Genomic DNA, 22999 nt, shown 5'->3' on the forward strand with positions numbered 1-22999 from the left:
GACAAGGGGAGTGATCGAGAGGTGCTTTGGCGTGCTGAAGATGCGTTTCAGGTGCCTGGACCTCTCTGGGGGCGCCCTCCAGTATCGGTCAGATAGGGTCGGCCGCATCATTGTGGTGTGCTGCGTCCTGCACAACATAGCCCAGCAGAGGGGCGATGTGCCGCAGGCAGAGGAGGGCGGAGTGGAGGAGCAGCAGGAAGAGGCAGAGTCCTCCCCAGAAGAGGGGGATGGGGGGCAATGGTCAGGGCAGACGGGGTAGACACAGGCGGGTGGCTTTCCACCGTTACCGGCTGGCCCAGCGGGCACGGGACAGACTGATAGACGCCCGCTTCACTGACCAGATGGGCGTGGGAATCGGGTAGTATGGCCACAGACCGCACACCATGGCAACAGCCGACCACCCACACCGCCCACCCATCCACCCACCCAGCACCCTCACCCCCCTCCCCAACCCCACCCACCCCACCCGTATGCACACCATCCCCCCCCCCCCCATTGCCGATCCACCGGCGGCACAACGGGCCGGGCTCACACAGTTGCGGGTGGACGCGTGTCTATCGCAGGCCATGGAGGATGATGACAACCCGCCCTGCGATGAGCTCCTGGCTCTACATCGTTGGACTATGTCTGACCCATGGCCACAGTACCACCATCCACCCGGACCATCCCTGCATGCGGCTGTGACACTGCAACGCACGGTCCCGTCCTCTGCCTGGGGGATGTTGATGGCGGCCCAGGGGGAAGGGGGCAGACTCACCTGGGGCTGAGGTAAGACCACCCCTCACACACACACTTGCGCTCAACGTACATGACACGCCCGCACACTTTGGACAGAGCACAAAGGCAGCTTCGGTAGGTGTAACATTGACTTTAATAACCAAAGGAGTTCATGCACGTGCCCTAGCCCCTAAAACTCATCTGTGCCCTGCACCCGTGCCAACTTACTCAGTGTCTAATTGTTTGGCCTTACGGGCCCTTTGACTACGTCTACGTGGTTCCCCAGACGGTACAGCAGAACTGGAGGTGGACTCCTGTGATTCCTGCCCTCTGACACTGGATGCCTTTGGCGGCCGTTTCCTGGGGCGTCCTGGCCTAGATGGGCCAGGCTGCGGCCCGGGCGACTGGGATGGCGAGCTGCCAGCCTGTCCTGCCCGTTGCCCCCCCGATGCACCTGGGACGGAAGGGGGGGAGTCCGAGGTGTCGCGGTGTACCGGGACCTCCCCTACAGAGGGAGCCGGGACGGACCACACCACCTCCTCCTCCCTCGGGGTGCCCGATGGCCCCCAGGCCTCTACATGGGTGGGGGATGCGAACGGACTGGCCATCCGACGCCCCCCCGACATCTGGCGCTGCCAGTCCTGGAGGCCCGTGCTGGTATCGACAGGGGTCTGCAGGTTTGCAGCCATGGAGCCCAGGGTGTTGGCAAACCCTGTCTGTGACAGTGCGACGCCGGCTCGCACATGGCCACTGGCGCCGATGCCCTCAGCGATGGCCTGCTGAGACTGGGCCATGGCCTGCAGAGACTGGGCCATGGCCTGCTGAGACTGGGCCATGGCCTGCTGAGACTGGGCCATGGCCTGCAGAGACTGGGCTATGGCGTTGAGCGCCTCTGCCATCTGGCGCTGTCACTGGCTCATGGCCTCCTGTGAGAGGGCAGCCATTTCCTGGGCCACAGACGCCGCCTGCACGGAAGGCCCCAGGCCTCGCAAACCGTTCCCCATGTCTGACACCGTCGCAACCATTGCCTCCACCGCGGACGCCACCCGTGCGGTGTCAGCCTGGGTGGCATGCATGACCGGGACCACTCCCAGCTCCTGGACGCGGGTGGACTCCTCCACCTGCGACCGCAGCCGCCGCAAGCCGCCCGTCACCCTCTTCGCTCGTCTCCGGGTCGGTGGTTGATTCGGATCTATGTGTGGGTGTGGTAACTGCAGGAACCCGGGATCCATCTGGGCGGCAGATGTTCGCTTGGCCTGGGCTGCCCTCCGACCGCCCGGTCCCTCTGCTGCTCCTACCTCCACCTGCTGTACCAGGACGGCTGTGTTGTGCGCACCAGTGAGTGTACTAAAGTGTACTAGAGTGTACTATCATCACTAAAGTGCCCAACCGTGGTGAGTGTTACTGCGATGGTGGAGGGTGTTGGTGACAGCAGTGGCGTTGTGTCGTGCTCTTCATCCCACTCTGAGTCCATGGCACTTTGGGGTGGGGGTTCGTCTCCACCCATCCACTCTGAGTCACTGTCCGGTATTTCGTCTTCCTGGGTAGTGCTGTCCCGGGTAGTGCTGTCCCGGGTAGGGGTGTCCCGGGTAGTGGTGTCCTGGGTAGTGGTGTCCTGGGTAGTGGTGTCCTGGGTAGTGGTGTCCTGGGTAGTGGTGTCCTGGCTCGGATGTGACGGGGGCCTGTGGCTGCCCCCCTCATCGCTGGGTGGTCGCTCCCGCACGTGACGGGGGTGTCGTCTCCCTGTTGCTCCAGGTCTCTCCGTCTCCCATGGTGTGCGAGGGGCATCCTGCGGGCGTCGCATGCTGGAGGGTCCGGGTCTCTTCGTCTCCCGTGGTCTCCGAGGGGCATCCTGCGGGCGTCGCATGCTGGAGGGTCCGGGTCTCTCCGTCTCCCGTGGTCTCCAAGGGGCAGGCTGCGGGCGTCGCATGCTGGAGGGTCCGGGTCTCTCCGTCTCCCGTGGTCTCCGAGGGGCATCCTGCGGGCGTCGCATGCTGGAGGGTCCGGGTCTCTCCGTCTCCTGTGGTCTCCGAGGGGCATCCTGCGGGCGCGCATGCTGGAGGGTCCGGGTCTCTCCGTCTCCCGTGGTCTCCGAGGGGCATCCTGCGGGCGTCGCATGCTGGAGGGTCCGGGTCTCTCCGTCTCCCATGGTCTCCGAGGGGCATCCTGCGGGCGTCGCATGCTGGAGGGTGCGGGTCTCTCCGTCTCCTGTGGTCTCCGAGGGGCATCCTGCGGGCGGTGTGCATCTGCGGGGATGGGTGCCTGGACGTTTGGTCCTGCGATACACAATGAAGCATGCATGGTTAGACATCAGGCAGTGATCAGGTGATACGGGGGAGGGGGATATAGGGGAGGGGGGATATGGGGACGGGCTGTCGGTGGCTCACTTGCTGGTGAGCCCCCGACCTCTGCATCAGCAACCTCCCGGTCCTCAGGTCCGCCAGCCAGTTCCAGGGCCCTTTCCTTGTGTACGGTCAGTGGCCTCTCATCAGCGGGCCCTCCTCCAGTCCTCACATGCTCCCTATTGTTGTGTGCGCGCTTCTCCTGTGGGGGGGGGGGGTGGTGGCAGGGGTAAAAGGCAACAGTGTTAGGCAGGTATATGAATGCACGCCATTGGTTGCGCGTGCAGTGCAGAGGTTAAGGTTAGGGCTGGATTCACTTGGGGATATGGGGGAGGGGGGATATGGGGGAGGGGGGATATGGGGGATATGGGGGAGGGGGGTTATGGGGGAGGGGGGATATGGGGGAGGGGGGATATGGGGGATATGGGGGAGGGGGGATATGGGGGAGGGGGGATATGGGGGAGGGGGGATATGGGGGAGGGGGGATATGGGGGAGGGGGGATATGGGGGAGGGGGGATATGGGGGAGGGGGGATATGGGGGAGTGGGGGATATGGGGGAGGGGGGATATGGGGGATATGGGGGTGGGGGGGATATGGGGGATATGGGAAATATGGGGGATATAGGGGAGGGGGGATATGGGGGAGGGGGGATATGGGGGATATGGGGGAGGGGGGATATGGGGGAGGGGGGATATGGGGGAGGGGGGGATATGGGGGAGGGGGGATATGGGGGAGGGGGGACATGGGGAGGGGGGGATATGGGGGAGGGGGGGATATGGGGGAGGGGGGGGATATGGGGAGGGGGGGATATGGGGAGGCTCACCCTGCCTGCTCTGACGAGGTCGTTCACCTTCTTGTGGCACTGGGTGCCTGTCCGTGGTGTCAGGGCCACAGCGGTGACGGCCTCTGCCACTTCCCTCCACAGACGCCGGCTGTGGCGTGGGGCAATTCTGCGGCCATGCCCGGGATACAGGGCATCCCTCCTCTGCTCCACCGCGTCCAGGAGCGCCTCCACATCGCGTGACTCGAACCTCGGGGCTGAGCGACGGCCAGCCATCCAGTCGGGTGTTGCGGTCGGGTGTTGCGGTCGGGTGGGGGGGAGCAGCGCGGCCTTATGAGCCGTCACGCCGTGCAGCGCGTATGATGCTGCACGGCGTGAACCACTGCGCAAGCACGGATCCCGTTACAACGTTGCTAGCCCATTTCGGGCCGGAGACTATCGACCCATTTTTCTGACGTGACGCAAGTGGGATTTGCGCCGTTTTTTGCGCCGATCGGCGGACTTTCCGCCGATAACGGAGAATTTCGCCCCTGCTCTGTAGTGTCTCCAATGTGCTCAGATATTTGTGTAATGTGGGCTCTCTCTGGCAGTAGCCCAGTGAGTGTTTGAAACAGTTGCAGCCTAATATTTCTGCAATGAAGGAAAGTCTCTCATATACTTTGCCCATCACCTTAGCTGCCAAGGATCTGTGAATATGTGCTCCAAGGTCCCCTCACTCCTTTACGTTTCTAAGTATCCTACCATTTATCATTGATTCCCTGCCTTTTTTACCCTCCCTAAATGCATCATCACATATTTCTCTGGATTGAATTCCACATTCTGTTTTTCTGCCCATGTTGTCATCATCCTACGTTCGACAGCTTTCTTCCTCACTATCAAACATTTTTAAAAAATTTTAATTTTTTAATTTAGAGGAGCCAATTCATTTTTTCCAATTAAGGGGCAATTTAGCGTGTTCAATCCACCTACCCTGCACATCTTTGGGTTGTGGGGATGAAACCCACGCAAATACGGGGAGAATGTGCAAACTCCACATGGACAGTGACCCAGAGCCGGGACCGAACCTGGGACCTCGGCGCGGTGAGACTGCAATGCTACCAGTGCGCCACCGTGCTGCCCTCACTCTGAAACATAACCCAAGTTTTGAATCATCTATAAACTTCCTTATCATGACCCCTACATTTAGGTCATCCCGCACCATCGGCAAGGGATAGTCCCTCGGGAACACTCGTTGGCAGCCTTTGCCATTCCAGAATTAGCTCGTTCAGCCATCAAAAGAAGAGCAGCAGATGATCTTGTCTGACCTCAACAAAGTTTTAAGGTCGTATTCCCCTCATCTCCTGTGGGCGGAAGCAAGTCAATCAAGCTGAATTAAAAAATATTCAGCTCTTTCACGAAAAGCTTCAAAACAAAGACTGGGGGGTGGTGGGGGGCGGGGGGGCTGGGGGGTGGGGTGGGGGGACCTGACCTATTCAGTTTCAAAAAGGAGGTAGGCAGAAAGCGGGTAATTATAGGCCAGTGAGCTTAACTTCGGTAGTAGGGAAGATGCTGGAATCTATCATCAAGGAAGAAATAGCGAGGCATCTGGATGGAAATTGTCCCATTGGGCAGATGCAGCATGGGTTCATAAAGGGCAGGTCGTGCCTAACTAATTTAGTGGAATTTTTTGAGGACATTACCAGTGCGGTAGATAACGGGGAGCCAATGGATGTGGTATATCTGGATTTCCAGAAAGCTTTTGACAAGGTGCCACACAAAAGGTTGCTGCATAAGATAAAGATGCATGGCATTAAGGGGAAAGTAGTAGCATGGATAGAGGATTGGTTAATTAATAGAAAGCAAAGAGTGGGGATTAATGGGTGTTTCTCTGGTTGGCAATCAGTAGCCAGTGGTGTCCTTCAGGGATCAGTGTTGGGCCCACAATTGTTCACAATTTACACAGATGATTTGGAGTTGGGGACCAAGTGCAATGTGTCCAAGTTTGCAGACGACACTAAGATGAGTGGTAAAGCAAAAAGTGCAGAGGGTACCGGAAGTCTGCAGAGGGATTTGGATAGGTTAAGTGAATGGGCTAGGGTCTGGCAGATGGAATACATTGTTGACAAATGTGAGGTTATCCATTTTGGTAGGAATAACAGCAAAAGGGATTATTATTATTTAAATCATAAAATATTAAAACATGCTGCTGTGCAGAGAGACCTGGGTGTGCTAGTGCATGAGTCGCAAAAAGTTGGTTTACAGGTGCAACAGGTGATTAAGAAGGCAAATGGAGTTTAGTCCTTCATTGCTAGAGGTATGGAATTTAAGACTAGGGAGGTTATGCTGTAATTGTATAAGGTTCTAGTGAGGCCACATCTGGAGTATTGTGTTCAGTTTTGGTCTCCTTACCTGAGAAAGGACGTACTGGCACTGGAGGGTGTGCAGCGGAGATTCACTAGGTTAATCCCAGAGTTGAGGGGGTTGGATTACGAGGAGAGGTTGAGTAAACTGGGACTGTACTCGTTAGAATTTAGAAGAATGCGGGGGGGGGGGATCTTATAGAAACATATAAAATTATGAAGGGAATAGATAGGATAGATGCGGGCAGGTTGTTTCCACTGGCGGGTGAAAGCAGAACTAGGGGGCATAGCCTCAAAATAAGGGGAAGTAGATTTAGAACTGAGCTTAGGAGGAACTTCTTCACCCAAAGAGTTGTAAATCTATGGAATTCCTTGCCCAGTGAAGCAGTTGAGGCTCCTTCATTAAATGTTTTTAAGATAAAGATAGATAGTTTTTTGAAGAAAAAAGGGATTTCGGGTTATGGTGTTCGGGCCGGAAGGTGGAACTGAGTCCACAAAAGATCAGCCATGATCTCATTGAATGGCGGAGCAGGCTCAAGGGGTCAGATGGCCTACTCCTGCTCCTAGTTCTTATGTTCTTAAATATGGGTGAGTAAAATCAGGGGCATGACAAGATACTCAGCACAGATGCCAAAATGCAAGAACATTTACGCATCATCAAATTTAGGAGCATTTGGAGCCTTTTTTCTGTCCTTGTGTGTCCATGTGTGTTTATCCATGTGTGTGTTTGTGCATCTATCCATGTGCGCCTGTGTGTGTGTGTATCTGCCCATGTATGTGTCCGTGTGTGTGTCCGTGTGTCTGTCCATGTGCGTCCATGTGTGTCCGTCCATGTGTGCATGTCCATCCGTGTGTGCGTGTCCATACATGTGTATGTGTCCATCTATGTGTGTGTGTGTGTATGACCATCTGGGTGTATGTCCATCTGTGTGTGTGTATCCGTTTCTGTGTGCGTAATATGGGTGTGCATTCCCTAAATTTCCCAGCGGGGAGTTGGCCCATAATAAAAGGTAGTATAAATACACAGATGAAGTTACTGTCAATGATCATTTCTCAAATTTATTTACCAGTGCTAAATTCACAAAAGTAAGAAGTAACTATGCATTAATAAGACTCACGGAACAACTGCTATTGATTAATAATGTGAAAATGACTTGAGATTCTTATAGGGCATATGTCCACGGCATGCTTAATCTACAAATTAATCTATAATCATCAAATTTAATACACTCTACATGAATAAATAGTTATTACATGAACCTTTTATACAGTTTAATCTTAAAGTGCCTTTTTGGTTTCCAAAGTGTCATACTTTATGTGAGGTGCATCTCAATGATTTGTATGGTGGGAAAATAGCCCATGCCCCTGTAATATGTTCAGTTTTGAATATTCATTATGCTATCACAGGAGTGTTTTTATGTAGCATTTGCAATATCAAGAGGATAAATTTTCATGGCGAGAATAAATAATTAAAGATCCAATTCTATGCTAATGGGGAAAGGGGGGATCTTAAAAATGGAATCTTACCTACAATTGGAGCCATTTTTCCACAATTAGCAAATTGACAAAAGAAATTCATAGTCATTATAAAATAAAACATACATAAAATAAACTGTTGTCACCTCACTCAGACACCAAGTGGTTATTGTAATCCTCTTGGAATCGTTTCCATCCTTCATATTGCTCCTATTCGTATCTGAGATTTGGGCATGGGCTGCTTTTTATTCCCCTCATAATTGCTTAATTATCACCGCCCCCCCCCCCCCCCCCGCCCCCCCAGTCATTGTTTTGGAGCTTTTCGTGGAAGAGGTCAGCGAGAGGAGAGACATCTTCTGTAACTAGGTAACACAATGGTTTCCAGCCAGGCTGCCCGGCAAAGTCAAGACATGGGCCTGACCTTTTTGGACGGCAGGATCTATCTCCCTTCCCACCATCCAAAGAGTCAGTGGGGAACACATTCCTGGTGTCCCAATTTACACTCGATTGACCATCAGTTGGCTGCAGGGGGATTTCCCACCATCACTCAGGAGGAGGATCTGCCTTAAAGAGCTGCCAGCCAATCTCATTGGCTCGCTAGCCCCTGCAGAGGCAGTGCTGCAATGGACAGAAGAGGACGGGGGTGATCGGGATGCCAGGGAGAGGTTGGGGGAGGGAGATGTTGACGTCACTGTATCTTAAGTTTGGGGGGTGGGTGGGTTTCCCTCAGTCAAAAGTGGGCTTCTGAAGGAGTGACTCCCTCACCCTCCCATCCGCGATCTAGGCCTGTTGAGTTTGGGCTTCCCCCATGCCAGGTTAATCCTCCCACCAGCCGAAAAATTGAGCTGGGTGGGAAATGGCCCTTAAATTGACTACTTAAAGGCCTCAATTGGGGCAAGAGCAGGATTCCCATCTGAGGCCTTCCCTGCCCCAACATAAAATCACTGAGTGGTCAAGGCGGGTGGAAACCCTGAGGGAATTCTCTCAATTTCATGCAATCTCCATCTGCCTAAAATCCCATCAGTGTGGGAGCCTACAAATTCTAGCCATAGCAAGCTAACCCATGTTTCACCTTGCCCTACCCCCATTCAGTGCTCTTCCCACCCTCGATTTCTAGTAATCTCTGACAGTCACTGTAGTAATTCCACCTGCTTCACCTCCTCCTATAGCACTCTGCCGCCGCTGCCCTCTTCTTCACACTCTCGCACCGCAGCCATCTGGCACCCTATTTTACCCTAATAAGCACATCACATGAAACAACAGGAAGCAGGCTTTCTTGTGCTGTCCCCACCTGAAGGACAGGTCGTTGACATCATGGGTAAGGGGCATATCAGGAACGTGTGTCTGGTAAGACTGGATGACCAGTCCTGCAAGGTTTGTGACCACCTTCTTTTCCATATAGATTTATTGTCAAGGCATATTAATATAACATTACTCAGTCTGGACAATGAATCTGAAGTGTCCAAAGATGTGTGGGTTAGGTGGATTGGCCATGCTAAATTGCACCTTCGTGTCCAAAAAGGTTAGGTGGGGTTACGGGGATAGGGCGGAGGAGTGGGCCTGGGTAGGGTGCTCTTTCGGAGTATCGGTGCAGAACGGGCTGAATAGCCTCCTCCTGCGTGGTAGGGATTCTATCGATATTGAGTGATTGCATCGAAAGTACATCAGGTGAAAGGAGCCTGATGGACAAAATATTTAGAGCCATTGTGGGCAGTGTAGTGCACTCCACCCAGTATAGTGGGTTCCAATTCTGGCTGCAGCAAGCAGCAGATAATTGATGGTCACAAATGTCTTACACACTGCTCCACCACAGGATCCACTCATGATGATCATTTCCTGAAGACCCACATGCTGCAAGTTCTCCTCTACAATTAGCCTCCTTCTTGCAATTTGTATATAGATCGTTTTGTTGCCTTCCTTGCTACCTATCCATCTCCTCATTTGGAACTACCAAAGGGAAAAGTCCAGTAACATTTCCATTGTGAACTAGAAAACTCAGCGAGACAGTTGTAGACTTCCTCAAATAAACTATTTTGCAGCCAAAGTGTTGACATTGTGAAAGTTATCCTGGCCCAAAGCATCCTCAAAGCCAAAAACAACCAATCTTGACTGGAGAGGAGGATTCCATTAATTCATTCTTATAGGAGAGGTGGTGATGTTGTGGTATTGATGCTAGACTAGGTCCAGAGACCCAGGGTAATACTCTGGGGGCCCGGGTTCAAATTCCACAATGGCAGGTGGTGAAATTTGAATTCAATAAAAATCTGGAACTACAAGTCTAATGATGACCATGAAACCATTGTTGATTGACGTAAAAACCCATCTGGTTCATTAATGCCCTTTTGGGAAGTAAATCTGCTGCCCATATGTGAGGTTTACCATGATGCCTGGTATGGAGAGCATTAGTAATAAGGAGAGGTTGGATAAACTCGGTTTGTTCTCACTGGAACAACCGAGTTTGAGGATGACCTGATAGAAGTCTACAAAATTAGGAGGGGCATGGACAGAGTGGATAGTCAGAAGCTTTTTCCCAGGATGGAAGAGTCAATTATGAGTGAACATAGATTTAAGGTGTGAGGGGCATAGTTTAGAGTAGATGTGCGAGGGAAGTTATTTTACACAGAGGGTAGTGGGTGCCTGGAACTTGTTGCTAGAGGAGGTGATGGAAGCAGGTACAATAGTGATGTTTAAGGGGCGTCTTGACAAATACATGAATAGGATGAGAATAGAGTGATACGGACCCCAGAAGTATGAAAGGTTTTAAGTTAGACGGGAAGCATAGTCAGCACAGGCTTGGAGGGCTGAAGGGCATGTTCCTGTGCTGTACTTTTCTTTGTTCGTTGTTCTTTTGTCCTTACCTGGTCTGGCCTACATGTGACTCCAGACCAACAGCCCCACAGCAATGTGGTTGTCTCTGAACTGCCCCTCAGTTCAAGGCCAATTAGGGATGGGCAACAAATGACCATAAAATAATTTTAAAATGGAAGATGCTTTCCAACTGTTTCTGCCATGGTATACTGGGTGAGGTAAGGAAGTATTTTTTCAGGGGAAGGTGAGCATTGATTTTGGAAAAGGACCCTGTTTCAGACGCAGGATTCGGATTGCAATATTTGAATGGTATCTGTTGCAGGCGGGTTGCGAGGACTCCTATCGAGCAATTGCGTCAATATGGCATCGCCCACTTCCGTCGCTTCTGTTGGCACCTGAACCCAACTATGTGCTGCTCATTTTGGACCCTGAAAATGTACGGGATGCATCAGAATTTCTACCCTTGGACAGGCACATGGACAACAGTAAACCGAAGGGGTGTAGGTTAGGTTGATCTTAGATTAGGATAAGTGGTCGGCACAACATCATGGGCCGAAGGGCATGTACTGTGCTGTACTGTTCTATGTTCTATGTACCCTGTGACGTCCATGAAAATACATTAGCCTATCTACACGGGCACAGTTATCAGAAATAAACTGGCGGAAATTTCTCAGGTATGAGTAAATGAGAATTATCTGTGAATAGTTAGTAATGTAGAAGGTCAGAGCAAGAAGTTGTAAACACCAACACACAGAAAAACATTGAAGATGAGGCACGGGATGGATGGGACACATCCAGTCATGCATTATATAAGAGCTTGAGGCTGTAACTTTAATTATCAAATAGGACTCCACTCTTTTTTCAAATAAAATTCCAATTTCAACAATATTTGCAATTCAGTTCAGATATTCCATAGATTTTTTCCAGTGCTGTATCTTAACTGGTCCCATGTGTCTTAAATATGTACCAATCCACAGTGCCTTCTTTCTTATGTCACTTCATTCAAATAATCCTACTCTGTTTTATCGATCCTAACCTCTCTGTCGCTGAAGGATTCAGTGTGCAGTTTCTCATCCTCATTCTGGCTATTATCAGGTAGTGACCTTTTCAAGGCCTCACATCTGGCTTTTCCCTCCTCTACCATTAATAGTGGGTTACCGGTCGGTGAATTATACTTCCCATCGGTGCTGAGAGGCACACTGGAGTCTGCTTCACATTTTGTTGTTCTGTTTGTAAAGGCTCCCTCTGTTGAAATGCTCCTTTGAAGCTGGAGTGTGTTTGGTTCGGTGTGGTCTGCCTTACTGGTTGTACCTGTGCTGGTGTCAGAACAAGTTCTGAGTCTTTCAAACTTGTGTATTTTGATGCACAAATCTAACGATTTGTTTTCAGTATCTGCAAAATGGTTTCTTGGTGCCCTGACTTCGCTGAACAAGCTTCCTTTACACTTCTTATCCATTAGCTCCATTTCATCTAAACCCCTGTTCTGCGTGGCACAGCTTTCAAACATTTCTTCTGAGGTGCCATTGTGTCTATGGTGCTTTTCAATCCCTTCAAGTGACCTCTTGACAGAAAGGTCCAAGGGTCCTTCACTTTGCTTGTTTGTCTTTTCCAGTGTCTGTCGGATATGGAGCAGTTCCTTTCGAATCTTTGTCAGCTGTCCTCTCAATTGTTTCTGCCCAGGTGTGTCTTTGTTGTCCGTGGGGCAAAGGTGCTCTTCAACATCCCGATATTCATGTATTACTTTATGGAGATCCTTGATCAGCGCTACGGAGTCATCCTGCTCTTCCCCTTTCTGAAGGCAGTTTGACATTTTACCAGGCTTACAGGTGGCGTTACTTACTGGAGAAGCTGCAGGCGGGGATAAATGTCCAAACCCGGGGCTGTTTCTGCGGTCTTTTTTGGCCATTCCACCAGACTCAGTACTCCGATGAGGAAACATGTTTTGGTGAAGTGAAGAAAAATTCTCAACGCGAACTTGTGAACTGGAAAGAAAAAGTTGGAATTTAAGTTATGCGGAATAAATATAAACATGGGCCAAGTAGAAATTTCAACATAGCGTCATATTTTACAATATCAATATTGTATATTTTACAATATCAATAAGTGTTATGAGTAAAAACCCGCTGCTACAGAAGTTAACTATGAAGTATTTTATGTGCACTGCACACCTTCACAAAATATCTTTATAAATTTAGCTGTTCCTACACCCATCATGTCGTTCACCATTACAGTTATTGTGCAGAGCTATATTTCTGCCATAAGGCAAGTATTTCCACGGAGAATACCCAATATTGTTACTTCATATTAAAAAAGTGTATTATTTCAAAATGACATTTCATCAGTGACTGTGAAATCTCAGTTACAGCCATGTATCATTGGCAGCATCTGGCATGGGTCAGGGTAGAACCTGGGGAGCAGGGCCTGGTTTCAAAAATGTTGCCAGTTTCAGACGACACTGGGAGTGGGAGTGAATGGTTTGACCCTCATTCCAAGTGGATGTAATGAATAAGCTAGGACTGATGGACGACATGAATTGTCAGAGCGTCCACCATTTCAGTTTTAATTTCCCTTTTCAAGCGAAGTCTACAGTGGGCAATCTTCTATCACCCACTCTGTGCCCCCGACAATGTTGAATTTCACTCCCACCGATATGATATGGTGAAGAAATTGGTAATTTATGGTTTCACAAAAGATTAAAATGTTTTTAAAAATGGGAAGACTCTCATTTTTGTTTTCTATGGAACTGTTCCAAAGAAGAGCCGTATTAGCCTTGAAACTCTCTGGCCATTCCCACCTGCAGGATCTTCCGGTCCTGCCAATGGCGGCCTCTTGCCGTGGGTTCCCCAGCAGCGCAGGGTTCGAACAACGGGGAAACCCACTCACAGCTGCCAGACCTGCTGAGTTTTTTTTTTAGCACTTTGTGTTTTTATTGCTCATGTTGCAACACAGACTACACTGTAAAAGGACGTAATTGTTTTGAGGTGCCATGAGAACAATACCTTATAAATACAGATGGTTTTTCTTACAGCATGTTTCCTGAGCTTGTACTGCACAACTATGTAGCTGTTATAACCTGCCCGGATACTATTAACTGGGGACAATTTGTTAGTCCGTGTCCCTTGGGGAATATGAGCTCCCCCAATGAGAGGGGGGTGGGTCAATCATTAGCAGTGCAGCTGTAAAAATAGAACTGGCCAGTGTGGTACCGGCTAGAGAGAGAACCAGTAGTGAACTGCTGGTACTGTGTACATATTGTTGCAAATAAAGTTACTTTCAATTGACTCTACAAACTCATGCTGGATTCTTCGTAGCCCTCACAAAAGTAGCGTTTTTTAAAACAAAATCTTTTATATTTCATGCATTCATTAATTTCAATGGAATTAAAATCTGGATCAGTGGTGGACAACTTGCGGCCTGGGGGCCACTTGCGGCTCACCTGGGTTCTGAGTGCGGCCCACAAGACATTTTGTTGACTGTTGCCCAAGCCACATCCTGCTGATTTCCATCCGTGTAGTTTTTTTCCCTACCGGTATGACTGAAGTGATTCGCACGTAAAGCAAGGGCAAGTGAAGTGAGGTGCGTGCTGATTGCTCACAACGTTGATTGTGAGAGCTGTGCGCTGCCTCTGTGTCCAAAGTGTAAATATTTCTATTATTTTTCCCATTTGAAGTTGATGACAGTTCCATTAATGTATATATGATTAAGCATTTTCTATAACTCGTTCTGAAATATTCGGCGTGTATTAAATGTATTTATTCTTATTCATGGGGTCATGGTTAGTGAACAAGCCCGATTTCAATCTTGCGGCCCACTGACTGAAGGAGGGTCACTCACTAGTCTAGGTTGCCCGTCACTGATCTGGGTTCTAGGCAGGACATGCAATATACCCCACCAGATTATGGTGAAGTCAAACATCTACTCCATTGTGTTTGAATCTAATCGTTTTGGAGGGATTTGCTGTCCTACGTTACAGACAAAATTAGAAACATGTCTTCTTCTCGTAAAGGGAGGAGGAAAATGCTGACATATATCACATTCTGTTTTCTACATTTGCAAATACTATTCCAGCATTATATACATTCCCATTGACTAGTCTTAAGTTTAGAAATATAAAAACTCTCTAGTATAAGCGTGGGGGTTGTTTTGCAAGCATATGCAACGTTACCTCCACTCATTCAATGTTATTGATTAGGAGGAATCCCCTGTGCATTGTACCAGGAACTATGGGCGTGATCTAACGGAAAGGTTTCTAAGTGTGGTAGCAAGTGGAAAATGCCAGGAGCTTCCTGACAGCTGATCTGGCGAGGCCGCCAATGGTTTAGAACGTCAATTGGTCCACTTAACAAGGCCCCACGGGCTTCACACCACAAATGACAGGTCCGCCACACAGTGCCACATAAAGCTAAATGACATTCACTGGGCTGCACAGGTGAGTTGGTTTCTGCCCCAAAACCCGGTCCCGCCTGTCACCCCCGTGCCCCCTCCCCATCCCCAGCATAACCATGCGCCAACCACCACCCACTCCCATCACCATGCCAAACAGGCAGCAGGGTGTCGGACATCAGAGTCCGCATCCCTTATGAGGAATGGGCCCTGGTGGTTGTGGGGGTGACAGGGGACAGAACAGTCACCAGTGCCGAGATTGGTCTGCGCCGCAGAGGTGGGTATCACCGGCTCCCACCCAGAGGACTGTTCACATTTGAGTTGTACATGCTAGAAATGTTGATCATGACCCCCATTGACCACATGCCCATTCTTCCACAGGATTGCAATCCGGTGGTGCTGGCCCAGCAGGGGTGGTCCCTCCCATGTTTCCCGAGAAAACACCATGGCGGAGAGCTCTGCGGAAGCCATCATAATGGTCACAGCACAGCTGTCATCCCCGCCGTCCACCAGCACAGAGACACACACCTCGATGGACGAAAGTAGTGGACAGCCTTCTGGGGCACATTCTGGTGTGCATCAGGGGGAGGCAGGAACATCCAGGCGAGACAGCAGTCGGAGGTCTGCTGGATCTCAGGACCCAGCTGGGTCCCAGTCAGATGCTGAGCCTCTAGACCAGGTTTACCCGGAGTTGGAGCAGTAGATTGTGTGCGGCCGAGCGATTCAGAGGGGGATATCACCTACGCTCCAGCAGGTCTACAGTTGACTAGAGGAGTCCCAGAGGCTACGGGCGCAGGAGATGGTGCCAGCCATGTGTGGCACAGAGGACAACACTGCTAGGGTGGTGACCGCCGTGGAGTGTCTAGAGCACAATGCCAGTATCATCAATACTGATCTCCAAGGCACTGCCCAGTCAGTGATGGCCATGGCTGAATGTCTACCCTGCATGTCCCAGTCACTGGGGGACGTGTCCTTGATGCAGGTGGACCTTTCTGAGGCACTGCGGCGTGTGTCATAGTCACTGGCGGACATTTCCCAGTCTCAGGTGGACCTGGCTGGGGTGCTGCAAAGCATGCCCCAGTCACATGTGGACATCGCTGAGGCACTCCAAAGGATGTCCCAGTCACTGAGGACCGTGTTGCACATGCAGTTGGACATTGGCGAGGCACTGCAGAGCATGGTCTGGTCAGAGAGAGGCATCGCTGAGGGCGTCGACACCATGGCGCAGACATTGGGGTGCCTCCAGGGCTGGCTGAGCCAGATGACACATGAGGCATCTGGAGCTCAGTCCAGGGCCCCAGGGCCCTAGGGCAGCAACCGGGAGGTGGGGACACTGGGGGTCAACTCGTAGTCAGCATCCGGAACATGGTACCACGGCAGGGCATGGTCCGCTGGCGGGTAAGCCAGGGCCCTCCGGCCCCAGGGCGGCCACAAGACGCTCACCAGGAGAGTCAAAAGCCACGGGATGTGGTAAGCAGCAGGTTGCCTCCACCGCTGTTGAGCATCCTGAGGAAACACTTCGATGTAATGGCAGAGCACGAAATGCTAAGCAGATAGAGGGCTACTGAGAGGACACTGGGGTGCGGAAGGTGGGATGGGCAGGAAAGGGGTTGGGGAGAAGGAGATGGGTGCGACAAAGAGGTGGGGGGGTGAGGAAGTGGCTGGAAGGGGTGGAAGGGGGCGGCACCATTAGGGGCTGGGATAGTTGGGGTCACTATTAAATAAACACGTTGCACCCAAGACAAGTGAAGCGTCTGGCATGTTAATCCTCCATGCGGGCTGACCTGCGAAGTAGTAACTCTCACCTGTGATGTGTACACATGGCAGGTGTACCCACGGGAATCCACTTGGGGGCTGTGAAGTGCTTACAATTGCCAATTCCTTATTAGCAATGGCCTTCAGCTGTGCGCCCGGTCAGTGGGGGTTAAAGGTGGTCGGTGGGACAGATAAACAGTAGCCGGAGCTGTCCCCGTTATTGGTACAGATGATCCAGCGGGTGGCAGGGTGGACCCCGCAGCCTCTGGGGCACCCACATTCCCCAGTCAGAGGCGACCCTTCCCCACCGATGGCGGTCCACCCCCCCCCCCCCCCCACTTCAGACCGATTGAGACCATCTCCCCCGAGTCACCCCTGGCCCCCCTACCCCCAAGCTTTTGGCCAGCAACCCCAGTGCCCCCCGAGCTGATTGCCCAACTTTGAAGATGGCTACTCACCTCCTTGGATCTCCACAGCAACCACCAATCGGTTCCCGCGTGACCACTTGCTGTGGAGGTGGTTAGATCATGGGCGGCCATTAGGTAGGGGCCATTCCCGTGAATTGTGTGGAGAATGGTTTTAATTAGTGATTATTGGTTTCTTGCTATGCCATGGCAGGATCCTATTTGCGCCAAAGGGAATGGGCTGGTTAGATCGCAAACTGATCGCTGCCCGGCATGGTTCGCGATTTTGGCCTCTCCCCCGATATAACGGTCGTGTTGTGCTCAAGCGAGTTCACGATGAGGCCAATATACCTCGCCCTATATCATTGCTGATCAATCTGGCTATTGGTATAATATGGGAAGAATTATCTTAATCTCCTTCTTTAAATTTTTTAAACTTTCCCATCTGCAAATGTCTCCACTTTCTTCAGCCAATCTTATATTGAATGCGTAAGCATACAAAAATCCAAAGTGGGTTTTATCAATTGTTAATGTTTGAAGATATTTATTCAGAAATGATCATCTTGAAAAATTAACTTTGGTTTCACTAGCAAAATCCAAGTTATCAAGTTAAGATGAAAGATTATTTTAAAATTGAATATTTTTCATCTAAGGCTGTCAGGCACCTTTCATATATTTTCTTTTCTTTGTAAATTTCATGTTTTACTTCTGCTTTTCATTTTCCAAACCATCTGCTCCAGTATTGGAGTACCCTGTCTTAATGTCACATCAATTACATTTTTTATGTCTGTTAATGTCATGTCAATCACATTGTTAAGGTTAAGGGAAACAGATGATGTGGATTAGTTGTCTTTGAGCATACATAAATAGTGCGATTAATGCAGAAATTGTTATATATTATATTTTATATTTGTTGCAGTAATGTTTTTTAAAAGCCTAGGTTAAGGTGTATATTTGTTGCAGAAATAGTATTGAAGAATCTAGGGTAAGGTACCCAGACTGTGTGTCTGCTTAAGCTGTAATTATGGAGTCCTAAAAGAGTGACGTAATTATTGATTTAAACCACTTACTTGGTTTTGGATAAAGGACTAATGGAATCATATTTTGATTGCTAGAGATTCCCTTGAATGTAAATAATTTATGAGGGAGTGGTGTTTAGTCCTAGTTAAGCAGGTCACAAACTTAGTGGGACACCGATGATGTAATTAATGGGAGGAGCCAGGCCTGTTTGTAGTTTTGTAGTCTGATTTAGGATTTTAAGTTGAACAGCAGTTTTGCCAAATGCTGTTGGGTTGAGCGAAGGTGTACTGGATCTGCTTTTGAAAGGAACTCTCCCCAAATGTCTTAACATAGCTAAGCAAGTAAAACTGTTTTATTAGCCTTATTTGTAAGTGCCATTTGAACTGTACTGGGTTGCAGGTATAGATAGTAAGGTGATGTTTTTTCTTGTGTTTAACAACTGTTTAACTGTTAACTGTAAAGCTATTTCTGTGATGTTAATGTGGTTAATTCTATGTGTAAATTAAAGTTTGTTTTAACATAAAAGATACCCATTGGTCAGAGTCATCACTCCTGAGGTGAAGCATCCTTTCCTCACAGTTTTACAAATTAAAAAATAATTGTTTGGATTCTCATCCGGTATCCGAACAAATGTTGGAGCCTGGTCCGGTATCCTAATAATAGAGGATAGCTGGGACACTGGGTTGTGTGAGAGGAGAAATGTGAGACTGAGCAAGTGAATAAACTCTCTTAATAGAGAAAAGATCCTGTCTTGGTTTCAGCTTCTCCAACCAGTTTGGCTCCTATTAACATTCTGTCCTTCAGAACTCCCGAAAAGCTTTCTGCCTTGATACCTCACTCCTTACTTCACAATCCTTCTCTTCAACCATGCTCCACCTCCATCGGGTTCTCATTCCCCTTCTCTCCTGCTTGGTGTCTTTCCTGTGATGTGCTATGAGATACTTTTATATGTTGACAAGCATTTTAAATGTGTCACTTGCTGTAATTCTCATTTTCAATTATCTTGCTTACTCCTCCATGAGACCTCCCCTGTGATCATGGCTGCCCTATATTCCGATCAATCTTTATACAGATTCTATTCCACTTGTCTCCACTAATCCTGACTTTGATATAGAGAAGAAACAAGACTTTTCACTCATCTTACCTCATGACACAAAAGCAGGTGCAAGTGTGAGCTGTGAGGAGGATGCAAAGATGCTTCAAGAAGATTTAAAGAGGCTGAATGAGTGAGAAACAAATTGAAGTTATTGAGTATATTCAAGACTGAGATCGATAGATTTCTACATATTAAAATCATCAAGGGATATGGGGATAGTGCAGGAAAAAGGTGTTGAAGTAGAATATCAACCATGATCTCATTGAATTGTGGGGTGGGATTGAAGGGCTGAATGGACTCCTCCTGCCCCCATTTCCTATATTCTTACTTATGTTCTTACTTCCTGGTTCTATAATCTGTTTTTTAATCCAGTTACTAATTCGTAAATTAACAAGAGCCTCTACACAAATAGAATACACAAGTATAAGGGAGTAGGAAGGAACAAAGTCCATCCAGGTAAAGTGGTTCTTGAGCCTACCTGAGTTGGTGCTAGGATGAAGATTGTATTAGCTTGTTTAAATTGTCAACTAACCTGTTTGATCGCTTTAACTTTTCCGCTGCAAGAGGAACGAACGGTAACGTTGGTTTGCTTGAGTTTGCCTTTGTGTAAAGTGAAAATACTGAGGACTGTGTTGTATTTTCTACAAAGCTAATTGAAGTTCCACTCGCTCCTGAAGAATTTGGAATACACGCCTCTTGCCTTTTCAAGGCTTGAGATTTAATGCTCGCATCTTTGGTGTCTCTTGAGTTTTTACAAGCCTCCGTTGGTGACTTGAAGGTAAACTTATCCTTGTGCGATATTGCGGTATTTTCACTGGATAATGTTGAAAGATTTTCTTGCTCGCCATGTGATAAAAAGGACTTAGAATTGGTATCAGCTAAAAGCACTTCCACCTGGCCAGAGCAATTGCTCATTTGAGGCCTCAGGGCAGGAACTTTACACAGATGGGTTTTATTGGGAACATCGAGCGGCCTTGGTGGAAGAATGTCTGAAGATGTTGAATTTGTTGGCTCACGGTCTTCTTTGCCTGGAAACATTTTGTTCTCTACCGAGCTGAATGTGTGTTCGAGCAACAGAGGGTAGAAGAATCTAGGTGGAACTGGAGATCTTTCTGGAGGATGTGCAGATTGCAAATGTCCAGAATGAGGGTGAACGAACTGAGCAGATGAGGCGTGAAAAGGCAGATGAGCCATTTGAGCAGGTGGCGTCAGATTTGAAGTGATCCCAGGACTCAAGTAAGAGAACAGATTGTGGTTCATTGGATAATGAACCCCAAGCACAGAGAGATTTAATCCTTGCGGCTCTTGGTAGTCATTATATGCTGGTGGCGGATAGCATGGAATCACATCAGTATTTGTACATGGTGGAGAAATGTCAGCTGTGTCTCTTCGCTGCCCAGACGTGACCAGCCTCCACTGTTCCATAAGGATGCCATTACTACTCATACAGTGCTTAGGAAGCCTGTACTGCTTCATCTTGGCTTCCAGTGCTGCAGCTGGTATTATCTTATTCTTCATGACTGAATCCTTCAGAGAAAATACATCAGTTATAATGAAATCAGTCTCAGCCTTTTTGCTCAGTTTAGACATTTTGTTTCTCGAGGGAGGTTGTATGTCAGCGTTAGGTGAACATCTTGACTCTTGCACTTTCTCACAGCCCTCAGCTGCTTCTGCTTCAGTGGCAAAACTTGATTTTTCTCTTTCTCTCAAAGGGTGGGCCCGTTTATCGGAGCCTCCTAAAATTGTCACATCTGTGCTTAATTCAATACCGGTGTTGCAGGCGTTCCACCCGTCGGTAACTTTGACTGCAACAGAATCCGTATCACTGCTTTCAAATGCCTCATTGATTTTTCCAGTTTGACCAGGTTCTGCAGCAGTTTGCAGCAGGCGTAGATCAGATTGAAGAACGTTGCTTTTCTTGTACGGCCAGTCGGATTCAATCAGCAATGAAAGAGAATTCTTACATAAGCTGTACTTCATGTGGTTGTAGAGGTGTGATTTCTCCATGCAGGTGAAAGGACATTGAAAGCACTTGTAATTGTACGGTTTCCCCCATGGTCTTGGAATATAATGAGGCTTCTTTGGCTTCCGTTCCTTGTGTTTATAAACTGCATTAATCTTGCAGGTTACCTCGTCTTTGGACATTTTACTTATGGAACACTGTTGAACTATACCTTTGACGCCAACACAATAACGTGCTTCGGCGCAATTTGTGTACGCATATGGACAGACACACTTGATCAGCAATGGAATCCTTTTATTCTTGGTCCTTTTGAGGGGACATCCCAGTACCTAAAATATGTAAAAAATGAGTTAATCCACTCACATACAACTCATTAAAAAGCCAAGTAATTCAACCTAACTTTCATACACTAATGGAATCATGCTTATACATTTTGCAATAAACTATTTTGGCAAATCATTATGCTCATTTATCAGATATATACTTCTTTAGGATATGTTAAAGTGAACGCCACATTTTCTAAGAATAATTTATTGCTAATATCATAAACACCATACATATTATTTACATGCTTCAGCCAAATGTCTGCTCTTTATGTTTGAACAGTAAGAAGTCTTACAACACCAGGTTAAAGTCCAACCGGTTTGTTTCGAATCACTAGCTTTTGGAGCGCAGCTCCTTCCTCAGGTGAATCACCAGTTTCCAGCTTTTAGTGGGCCTACATTGCTCTTCACCACTGCTTTTCCTTTATATAACTATAACATTTCTTCTTATTGATTTTGATATCCCTTGCAAGTTTCATTTCATAATCCCTTTTAGTAGCTCTTACAAACTGCTTTGAGACCCTTTGCAGATCTTTGTATCTATCCCATTCGTCCGGATCAGTGCTATGTTTTTGCACTTTTGTAAGCCCTTGCTTTTCGTTTTATGCTGTTCCTAACCTCTTTCGTTGTCCATGGCTGGTTTTATTTGTGAAGTGTAGCCTTTTCCTCTCAGGAGTATATACTTGCTCTGTATTTCATTAAATCTTTATTTAAATATTCCTCACTGATCTTCAGTTGTTTGACCCATTAACAAATCTTCCCAGTTTAATATGGACAGTCTTACCCAAGTAATTCTAGTATCTGAATCTTGCTTTTCACTTTCAAACACTACACTGAATTCAATCATGTTGTGATCACTATTTGATAAATGTTCCTGCACAATTAGGCTACTAATTAAATTGGGCTCACTACTCACAGCTAAATCTTGTATTGCCTGTCCCCTTGTTGCATCTAGAACATATTGCTGTTGGAAACTATCCCAGGCACATTCCAGAAATTCGTACCTTTCTGAGAGGTGCCTGTCCCCCTATCCCAATCTATGTGTGACTTGAACTCCCTCATTAATACTACTCTGCCTTTGCTACACATACTTGCCTAATTCCTGCATTTATACAATCTTAACACCTCAGAACTGCTATGGGGGGGTCGACACACAACACCCATTACAGTTTTGCAATCTTTTTTGTTTCTCAGTGATGCACGATCAATTGCACAAAGACTAAGGTTGGGTACAACTGTGGCTTTATTGCAGTCAGATGCGTGGCCTCCTGCTGCAGCTGGCGAAATGGCAGCTAAATGAAGGACACGCATATTTATATTCCTCCTACTGGGCGGAGCCAGCCGGCAGGGGCTACCGGCGAACCTGTAGTACAGGTCCTACCTTACATCCCCTAATACAGGTGTACAGTGGTTCACCACATTCACCCCCTGTTAAAAATGAGTCTGGCGGGTGTGGTGTGGAACTATACACAGTGTTGAACATTATTTACAGTGTCGCAGAAACAACATGAAGAGAGAGAAATGTTTTTTTCCCATTTTGATGGTCCAGTTAAAGGTTCAATCTGTCTGGAGCCTTGACGTTCCGCTGGGA

General features: G+C 48.3%; 1 protein-coding gene across 1 annotated transcript; it reads right to left on the reverse strand.

Annotated features, from left to right (window-relative positions):
* Window positions 1-7971: 7971 nt before the first annotated feature.
* On the reverse strand, window positions 7972-21410 carry prr35 (proline rich 35). Its single transcript, XM_072480819.1, has 2 exons — window positions 19655-21410; window positions 7972-12446 (listed from the first exon to the last, which is right to left on the reverse strand). The coding sequence occupies exons 1-2, from the start codon at window positions 21265-21267 to the stop codon at window positions 11477-11479; spliced, it is 2583 nt and encodes an 860-aa protein (XP_072336920.1). The 5' UTR covers window positions 21268-21410; the 3' UTR covers window positions 7972-11476.
* Window positions 21411-22999: the final 1589 nt, after the last annotated feature.

Source organism: Scyliorhinus torazame, chromosome 17 (assembly GCF_047496885.1).
Source record: "Scyliorhinus torazame isolate Kashiwa2021f chromosome 17, sScyTor2.1, whole genome shotgun sequence".
NCBI lineage: Eukaryota > Metazoa > Chordata > Chondrichthyes > Carcharhiniformes > Scyliorhinidae > Scyliorhinus > Scyliorhinus torazame.

Coding starts and splice junctions, on each gene's coding strand:
- prr35 (XM_072480819.1), bottom strand. CDS start 21,267: ATGTCCAAAGACGAGGTAACCTGCAAGATTAATGCAGTTTATAAACAC. Junction 12,447..19,654: donor AAGTTAAAGCGATCAAACAG/GTTAGTTGACAA, acceptor TTTTCTTTCCAG/TTCACAAGTTCGCGTTGAGA.